At 43.4% G+C, this 8,938-nt stretch overlaps 2 protein-coding genes across 2 annotated transcripts; one reads left to right on the top strand and one right to left on the bottom strand.

Moving 5' to 3' along the window:
- LOC131881900 (kinesin-like protein Klp98A) lies at nt 1-4,815 on the bottom strand. The gene is made up of 3 exons (XM_059228899.1): nt 4,503-4,815; nt 2,523-3,111; nt 1-2,262 (listed from the first exon to the last, which is right to left on the bottom strand). Exons 1-3 carry the CDS (start codon nt 4,547-4,549, stop codon nt 79-81), a joined length of 2,820 nt encoding a protein of 939 aa, XP_059084882.1. The 5' UTR covers nt 4,550-4,815; the 3' UTR covers nt 1-78.
- An 836-nt stretch (nt 4,816-5,651) lies between these two features.
- Nucleotides 5,652-7,743, top strand: LOC131881910 (MOB kinase activator-like 3). The gene is made up of 3 exons (XM_059228909.1): nt 5,652-5,743; nt 7,012-7,094; nt 7,174-7,743. Exons 1-3 carry the CDS (start codon nt 5,679-5,681, stop codon nt 7,707-7,709), a joined length of 684 nt encoding a protein of 227 aa, XP_059084892.1. The 5' UTR covers nt 5,652-5,678; the 3' UTR covers nt 7,710-7,743.
- The last annotated feature ends 1,195 nt before the right edge of the window (nt 7,744-8,938 follow it).

Here is an 8,938-nt window from a genome sequence, read left to right as displayed (position 1 = left end):
TGGTGGGCAGATAAATATTGATATTATTTCATTGATGGTGTAAAAATATATATTGGTGAACTGAATCGAAGTTTGTTTCTAAGGAGGCTGGAAGAAGGGCGAGAACTTCACAAAGGCAACGCGATATCCGGAGAAGCAATTGTACAGAGGACATTCTCGTTGGAGCGCGCACTTTTGAATCAGAGCGTTTAAGTAAGATTCCAACTGATGCTGCCTCTCGGCGGCGACAGTTTCTGAAGTATTGCCGAACAGCCGTCTGGAAGGAAAACCAAGTCCTTGAACCAATGCGTTGTATTTGTGACACATGGCCACATGAAGGTCACGGAACATTCGAAATCGTCGTTCCAAAGTCCACGTTTCCTCTGGGGTCCAAATAACAACTTTGTATTCAACATGGCTACCATTTTTCAGTTGATACTGTACAATAGAAATGTTGGCTGGGAGACGAGTTTGTGAACTTGTAACAGGTGGGCTTTCTGAATTGACTTGCTGAAATTCATGAAGGCGCTTTCGGAGCAAATATATTTCTTTCTCATGGTGCCTTTGCAGGTCCAACATTTGCTGATCTCTTTTGATCCTTTCAAGTTCCTTGTCTCTGGCAATCGATTCCGTAGACTTCAAAACTCGATCTTGAAAAAGCCGTCGATCGACTTCTTGCTCGACCAAAGCATCAAACTTTTCATCGAAGGAGTCAAATAAATCGTCAGAGAATCGGTTGCCAGTGAAATGAACGGATCTCCACAACTTCTTCATGGATGACACCTCCAGCTTGGTATACTCTTCTTGCATATTTTTCAACTTGACGATTTCGTCGTTCAAGTTTTGAATATCACATTGGTCTGACTCAAGGCAGGTCATTATCACTTCTTTTTGGTGGCAAATAAGCTTATAAAGCTCGTCCACCTCATCACCCGTACTGTTAGCACCAAAGGACGGAGAGAGTTTTTCTTGATCACGGCTTGAAGACTCTTTTGGTTCAAATTCGAAATTGCTTTTCGCGGACATTATTTCGTTGTCAGGGATTTCATTGGAGGAGGTTTGAGGGAATGTTTCGACGCCAGTTTCACTGATAAGCTCTAACACTGACTGCTTGTAATCAATCTCTTTGATATTCCCCTCCGATAGATGATGCTTTCCATCGACGGTGGTTAATGCCCTGTTGGTGTTCCTCAAATCCGAAAGGGATTGACTGAGAAGGGACCTATTCATCAGATCTTCGCCCTGTTTGTTCAGGAAATCATTATTTTTCCTCATACTTGCCGCCTCTTTCGGGTCGTTGTATCTGAACATGTTCGTTTTGCCAAGAACCACAACGCATCCTTGGGACAGCTTCACTGGACTCGTTATCAAGGAGGCATTCACCATACAAAGTGCATCCTCGAATGGAATTAAGGTGGCAACACCATTTTTCAACACAATCCGACAATGATTGTCTTCGAGACAAGCTCCTTTTAGGGCAATGTCTGGGTTCGTTAGACTGGTTCCTATGAACGTCTCTCCCTCCTTCAAATGGTAAAGAGTGATTCCAGTGCTCAAGACATCCTCATCAATCCCAACTAGATGGGGTTGATCGGAGTCGAGCATTACGCCTAGCCCGGTCCGTTTCAAGGCTAGGGCTTTCTGTTCCTTCAGTATGATAGCCGCTTCCTTCCATTTTTCTGTCCATTCTTCCGTTAAAGTTCTCTCTTGGGCTTCTTTGGCGGCCAGCTCTTTTTGGACCACGGCTAAGGTCTCTGGGTCTAATGACATGCCTCGTCGGAGACGATCGATTTCGTCTCGTAAGTCTCGAATCAGTTTCACATTAGGATCCTCATTGACTGTGGGCTTGTTGATAATGTTTTTAGCTCGATTGGCATATCTGAGTGTCGAGAGCGTCTCGGAGGCATTCACCTCGGCGGGGCTAATTGTGGCAATCATAATGGTCTTGGAGTTTCCGCCCAATGAGTCCTTCAATAACCATGTGAGTACAGAATCACGGTATGGAATGTGCTTTGTGGAAGACCGATTCTTTCCAGGTGTTGCTTCAGCCAGTGCAGATATCACCGAGCCAAGAGTCACCAAGGATTTGTTGATATGGGCCCCTTCTTTGAGTCGTTGACCCGTGGCACCCGTAGAATCGGCGCGTTCACTTCCGGCCAAATCAACTAGATGAATCTTACTCACAGTCTCGTGAGGAATTCCCTCCGAGAATCCGGCGTTCACAAAAGTGATGGTGAATATGGCATGGCTTCGACTCGAGGTATCATTCATATTTGTCTGCGCCTGCAAGAGAAGCGAATCATGTAAAGGCAAGAAGAAACAATAATCACAGCAGGCAACGAAGACGTGTACTTTTTCATGCTTGATACAACTAGATACAATTCTTCAAAAAGGAGGAAAAAAAGTCTGCGCTGAAAAGTGTTTGTACCTAGAAGCCTCATGGGTATATTTATGGTAGATATTAAATGTTAGATGAAACTAGAAGCAAATAACAGACAGAAAATCTACATCCGGCGAACTTTTAGATTGGCTGCTTGACTTACCGTAGTCCTGATGCTGTTTCCTTTTTCCATCAAGTTCAAAATGTCATTATAATTGACAACCAAATGTCTCGATAGGTTTTGAACATACGGGCCCGTAGTTGGATGTTCTCGAATGCGTAGCGAATGACTCGGATCCCGTTGCAGTAAATCCTTGACTCTCTCATTGTATATCTCCAAGTAGCTAACTTCAGTGCGGAAAGTTGAGCCCGATTGTTGAGCGGTGGAGGCATTCATTTTATCGAAGAGGGCCTTGCAAATCCGCGGAATGAGACCTCGGTCCTCTTCTTCGGATCCCATCATGGTGTATGTCTTTCCACTCCCAGTTTGACCGTAGGCAAAGACACAAACGTTATAACCCCCGAAAGCATTTTCCACCACATCGGTCCCCAAATCCTGATACACTTTGGATTGGGTGGCAAATTCGTCCACCGTGGTATTGTGCGACCAATAGGCAAAGTCAAAAGTGAAAGCATGTTGGAACTGATGAGCCCCGCGAGGAGTTGACGTTGAAAGCGAACTATTGGATTGGTCCAGCACCACTTCATTGCCGCGCATCCGGACCACACATTGCGATTCCAAATCCTTTTCCCTAAAACATATATATCACAGGGTTGAGAACAAACTGAACATAAGATGCTGCCGATTGTGATTGCACTCTGATCAATCGCTTGGACAATTCAAGTATGAAATTGGAAAGAAAAACGACAAGGATAATAGATATGAATGGAAATGAGAATGCAGCGCTTAACAACTCATTTATATCAGTCAATTTGGAGGACTTGAACCCAAAAAGAAAAATATGGACAAACAGTTGAATACCCTAACAAATGGACGACGCACAAAAATGTGTCACTCTAGGAAAACAACGTACGCTCTTTTGAGATGATCCACTTGGGCTTTGGCGTATTTCTAGCTCGGTTTTAAACCAATGGCATGGTACAGGCTTAGTGCTTTGGCCACTCGTGCTGATTTCATACCATTGAATGAACACCCAATCAGCCATTTCATCCAGAAGTAACGCGATTGGATTTTTTTGTATATTCTTTGTTGGGTCAGATTAAGCATTAGATTGATTCAAGCTTTCTCTATGGCGTGATGCTTTGCTAAGTACATTTTGTTTACCGATGTCAAGAAGGCGACAGACTACCTACGGTAGTGGTGGAAAGGGTAATTTTGAGGATATTTTCACGTCGAGCCGAAGCAAAGAAGTTTGATGTCGGTTACGGATATTTAAACGACCTAGACAGCTTGGAGCAGCAAACTGGTTATGACCATCCTCTCGCACTTCAACTCAACGCCAAAATCGCCTTTTTGTCCGAGGTCTACTCATGACATCCAAAGACGGCGAATTAACTTGATCTGGGCCCGACACTTTTGTATCGGAAAAATGTATTGGGCCGATGAGTATCTTCGTGGGTCGGGCGAGGCTTAACCCTCCGACCCTAACCTCACCATTTCAAGTAAAAAACCACATCTCTCTCTATTCAGATGGGCTAGCCCAGACCCGCTGGCACTGTGCTGTGCAGCTCCGGCGCCGGCGGTTGCTATGGTTTTAAGCGGTCATTCCGATTCCAATCACGACTTCAGTCTATAAATACAACCACCCTACCCCCCTACCCCCCTTCCCCTTTAAGCTAGGGCGTTCTCTTTGGCCTCGTCCTTCGTCGTCCTATCTTGGCTTGGATTGAGCGAGACCGCCTGGATGGACACTGTGATTGGGCCCGCCCCCAATGTGCGTGCTCTTCGCTCTTCGCGTGCGTTTGAATTGACACCCATCGGGCTCAATGGGTGGGCCAAGTGGTGAGTGTGTGGGGTGGGGCAAGATGGGATTATTCGGATGCTAGAGTGAGTCATGACAAGCCAGAGGATGCAGCAATGCAGCAATTCAGAATAAAACGGAGGGTAGGGACGGATGTCAGGAGCCAAGTTAGGGTTCTGTGGGATTTGGATTGGCTTGATCATCATCAGCATGTCGCCTACCTGCGGTTGAAGGGTCGCACCCGGACCGCCACCTTTACCGATGCCATGATCCACACCCACAAGCCCCACGATAGCCACTCGCACGGCGGGCTAACACTTCATCAATGCGAGGCATGCGAGGACTCACTTCTGGCCGTCCATCCCATCATTTTCAGATTAAATGAAGGCCACTTCAATCCTTTGGTCTGGTCTCCGTCCGTCGTTTCTTTCCTAATCAACCAACACTCAACCGACCTTCCGATTCCTTTCTTCAGTTTCTTCCAGGAGTTTTGAGTCCCTCCTTTTTCTCCTTCTGAATTGCCAGAGACATCAGCATGTGCATCAGCATGTGCATCAGCACAGGGCATGACTCAGGTGTCCAGTCAGGCTGGCTAAATTTGGACCAGCGAGGCCAAAGGCCAAAGTCAGTCTAGTCACCATTGCCCATCGAACAGTAGATACGAAAACCGGACCTTATCAGGCTGGACCATATCTTTTTAAAAGTCTTTAGGGCGAGAATGCCTCATTGGATCCGTTATTTTTACAACATTGTTTTGTCAGCATGAATTGAGTCTTGTTCCGTTCGGGGTTTATTAGTTTATGAGGGTGGGGAATCCTAGATACATCACAGATGATTCCGACTAAGGCAAAATAACCAGTACAGCTTTCATCTGCCGTACATATGTGTGTGTGAAATATAAATGCATATTGAAAAACTGACACTTTGAGTGGCGATAGGCCAGATAAAATGTATGTAGTGAGGACATGGTTTCCATCATCCTCAGTCGGTATTTCCTCAACAACGACATTTTGGAGGGACTTTGGGCTTATGCACTGCTTTGAATTAACCTCTCGCGGCAGAAATAAGTAAATCTGGGCTTTTAATCAAAATTATCAAAGGTTAGACAAGGGAGGAGGACAATTGGCAGCACTGAAGTTTATCCTGTCAGAGAGTGACCACCCAAGACTGTTTCGCGTACGTCGAATGGTTAGTGAAAAGCTGAAAAGTCTAGTCAACTTTTAGTTAAGCCCCCCATCCTTTTATCACCATTTCTAGCTGCAATCATTAGTTTCCATGACTACCCTATTAATTGTTGTTGCCATGGTCTTTGATGAAGTGATTGGCTCCCATATTTTTCTCGCCTTTCGGTCACCTCTTGGCTAATGTCAAAGACATTGAAGGCTCAATGAATCAACATGAACATCGCTGTGAGCTTCAGTTCCTTTTTCGAAAAAGGAAAAACATTTAGGCCCAAAAAGAAGTAAGTGACATGATTGATGTAAGTTACTCTTTGGGGCCATTCATTAGCCAGTGTACGTTATCCATGTCCCAGAAGTGACTGGCTTTGGCCTTTGAACGGGGGCCAGGGGTTTTATTGCACAGGACACTAGTAGTCCTACTTTGAAGGTCAGATTTTTGCTCCTTTCTTGTTGTCTCGGCCAAACAGACTTGGCCCTGCTGGATTGGGGCTGGATTCGCCATTGATTCCGGATTCCTGATTCCTGATGGCTGATTAGGGATCACGAGATGTCGCTTGAAATGAGTCCAGAAGGCTTATTGAGATCTTGAAGATGCACAAACACTGGGATCGTTATGCCACATCTAGTGATTACATGGAAATTGTTTTCCTGCACTGTGAAGACAGGCAAATTTTAGTTTCAATGTCTTCACTTATTATTCAGTCGGAACAAAGATTTGGGTTACTCTTTAGGATCAATAAATTTCGGGGGAAGATTTTTGGCGATTTTCGAGGGCCACAAATTGACTTCCAGCACGATTTTGGCATTCAGAAAATACATGTGACCTATCAGCAATTTTGTCACAGTTTGGCTGCTCCCTGTTAGGGCAGGGACGACTAGTCGGTATTGCTGGGGCGAGTCCAGACAGACTCGAGCCCGAGACCCGAGTCCACTCGAGTCCACTCGAGTCTTTTTCTCGAGTTTGGAGTCGTTTTGGAGTCTGGACTCGTCAAACAGAAATATTCATTTTTTCCTTGGAATTTCTCCTTTTTGCTAAAGCTGACTCGTGTAAAAGACTCGAGTCCTCTGCCGGACTCAAAAGTAAAAAGATCAAAATCATTCTTATGGGTTGCAGTTTTAATTTCCATCTCGCATGGAAAAAAATAGCAATGAAGCTATGATCTTCTACAATGTTCTATATTGGTATGTAATTGTTTTGAATCTGGCATTTTCTTCAAGATAAGTATTAAATGAATGATAACAACGAAAATTCATTTTCCAAATATAGCCATACCAGTATGTAATGCGAATTTCTGCGGGTCAAGGATGAGTATTTTCTAGGTTGTGTCATGTCCAGGAGCAGATTGGTTTGCCTTGAGTGGGTGCTGTCAGTGTCTAAAAGTTACCTTAAGTTAACTCTCGACATCGGTATTTGAGCCCACGGTATTGCGATGCCTCTTAAAAGGCTCGGCTATATGACAAACTTTTTTACCATGTGGTTTGCTTGTTTAAAGAAGCTCCTAAAAACCAAGAAGCAGTAATAGTTAATCTTTTCAACCTTCAAATTTAGGTTTTCGCCTGGAACGTTGAAATATTCCCTTCACAAGCAAGCTCAAGCATCTCTGAATTCTGGAGTAAACCTTCAAGAGGCAAGTATCTTAAATATGATACTTTCTACATGTATATTGAGGCCCAAATCTGACCCCTCCGTCGTCATTCAATTCACAGGCAGTCAAGCTACCACCAGGGGAAGACTTCAACGACTGGTTGGCAGTTCATGTTGTGGACTTTTTTAACCGAATCAACTTGATTTATGGCACGGTTTGCGAACAATGTACAGATACCACGTGCCCTCGGATGTCAGGTGGACCAAAATATGAATATTTATGGCAAGACGGAGACAAGTACAAAAAGCCCACACATTTACCTGCTAATAAATATATCAGCTTATTGATGGATTGGATTGAATCTCAAATCAACGATGAATCTATATTTCCCGTAACAACCGATGTTCAATTTCCCAAAAATTTTGCGTCTGTGTGTAAGAAAATTCTCACCAGATTGTATCGAGTATTTGTACACGTGTATGTGCACCATTTTGACCGATTAATGAGTATTGGAGCCGAACCCCATGTAAACACTTGCTATAAACATTTTTATTATTTTGTAATGGAATTCTCCCTGCTGAACTCAAAAGAATTGGAACCACTGAAGGAAATGACCTTGCGAATTTGTTGTGACTTTCATGTTTCGAATTATAATAAATAACCTGTGGGTATATGGGATATTATGGTTGCTACTATATTGAGGTGTTTGTCTGTTCCTGGTCCCAAAGTCACTGCAATTACATATTTCAGCTTTCAGTTCAATATAATTACTGGATCAAAAGTCATAGCCTTACAAAGCTTAATACATAACTCTAAACAAAATCAGTCAGTTAGCCCTTTTGTGCTAATTGATTAACAGATAATTGATTAACTCATTGATTCTGTGCCCTGCTCTGTACCGCACTTTGAGAAGGCAAAACTTTTAATCTATGTAGTCGTTGGATTGAGTTGAAAATTAAAATACGTAGTTTCTGTGACTTTGGGTCAGTCTCATTGGAAGAAAAATGCAATGCACTGACTAACCGGTTTTGTAAATACTCAACCTTCACGTCCCCGTCCAGATTTCAGGCGTTCATGATTGAACACATGAAAAGAAGAAAGAATTAACAATATTGGAGAGACTCTAATTTCAAGGATTTCCTGCACCAAAACTGTTTCAATCTTTGGGCGCACCTCGCGATCATAGTGGAAATTTGTTTTGGAGAAGGCAGTGGAACGTACAGTATGTCCATTTAAATGGACTACCTAAGTTCGCTAATACAAGTTGGATTTGTAATCATAATAATAAACGGAATTGCGTAATAATTTGGTATTATTGATCGTAAAGACTTTAAATCCCTCTAGACATCGAGTAAACTAAATTTTGTTGCATAGGCAGATGAATTTTAGACCATTCCATTATAAGGTGCTTTTCAAAAGGCTCAAATTTGTAGCTCTTGGTAACTTTTGGACTCTCTGATTCAATTTATTTTGGTGAGCGCTAGGGTAGGAAAAATGAGCCTGGCCCTCACATATTCCATTTTTTCTCAAAGAACAATGTCGAAGGATCCGTATCAGACTGGGTCTTCGTCTGTTGGTGAATTTAGCGTCTAAAAGTTTTCGTTTTCGAGAAAGGTCCGGGAGTTGAATCGAACCCAGGACGCTTCTCTCTCTGGGAAACTGAACTAGCCATTACGCCACGTCTCGTCCCTACTATGGAAGATTCTGAGATTTGGCCAGGCTCCACACCAATGTTCCTGAAACTTGTTTGACTTCATTGGCTACATCTTTGGGTCTCCAGAGAGGGCTGAGCAAGGGAGCTCTATTCTGCCAGTCAATTCGATCAGACATGGTTTTTGGCCAATCTTCTTTTGAGAGCGCTAATCCCAAAAGCTATCAATTCTGAAGCAT

The sequence above is a fragment of the Tigriopus californicus genome, chromosome 6 (assembly GCF_007210705.1).
Source record: "Tigriopus californicus strain San Diego chromosome 6, Tcal_SD_v2.1, whole genome shotgun sequence".
NCBI classification, from domain to species: domain Eukaryota; kingdom Metazoa; phylum Arthropoda; class Copepoda; order Harpacticoida; family Harpacticidae; genus Tigriopus; species Tigriopus californicus.
The sequence above is the reverse complement of the archived record's forward strand: the minus strand, read 5'-3'. Positions and strand labels throughout refer to the sequence as shown.

What these genes read in the sequence shown, in the direction of transcription:
- LOC131881900 (XM_059228899.1), bottom strand. Translation starts at nt 4,549, where the DNA reads ATGGCATCGGTAAAGGTGGCGGTCCGGGTGCGACCCTTCAACCGCAG. An exon ending in GTGCGACCCTTCAACCGCAG is followed by an intron (nt 3,112 to 4,502) that starts GTAGGCGACATG and finishes TATATGTTTTAG; the next exon opens with GGAAAAGGATTTGGAATCGC. An exon ending in GAAACAGCATCAGGACTACG is followed by an intron (nt 2,263 to 2,522) that starts GTAAGTCAAGCA and finishes CTTCTCTTGCAG; the next exon opens with GCGCAGACAAATATGAATGA.
- LOC131881910 (XM_059228909.1), top strand. Translation starts at nt 5,679, where the DNA reads ATGAACATCGCTGTGAGCTTCAGTTCCTTTTTCGAAAAAGGAAAAACA. An exon ending in ACATTTAGGCCCAAAAAGAA is followed by an intron (nt 5,744 to 7,011) that starts GTAAGTGACATG and finishes CTTCAAATTTAG; the next exon opens with GTTTTCGCCTGGAACGTTGA. An exon ending in AGTAAACCTTCAAGAGGCAA is followed by an intron (nt 7,095 to 7,173) that starts GTATCTTAAATA and finishes ATTCACAGGCAG; the next exon opens with TCAAGCTACCACCAGGGGAA.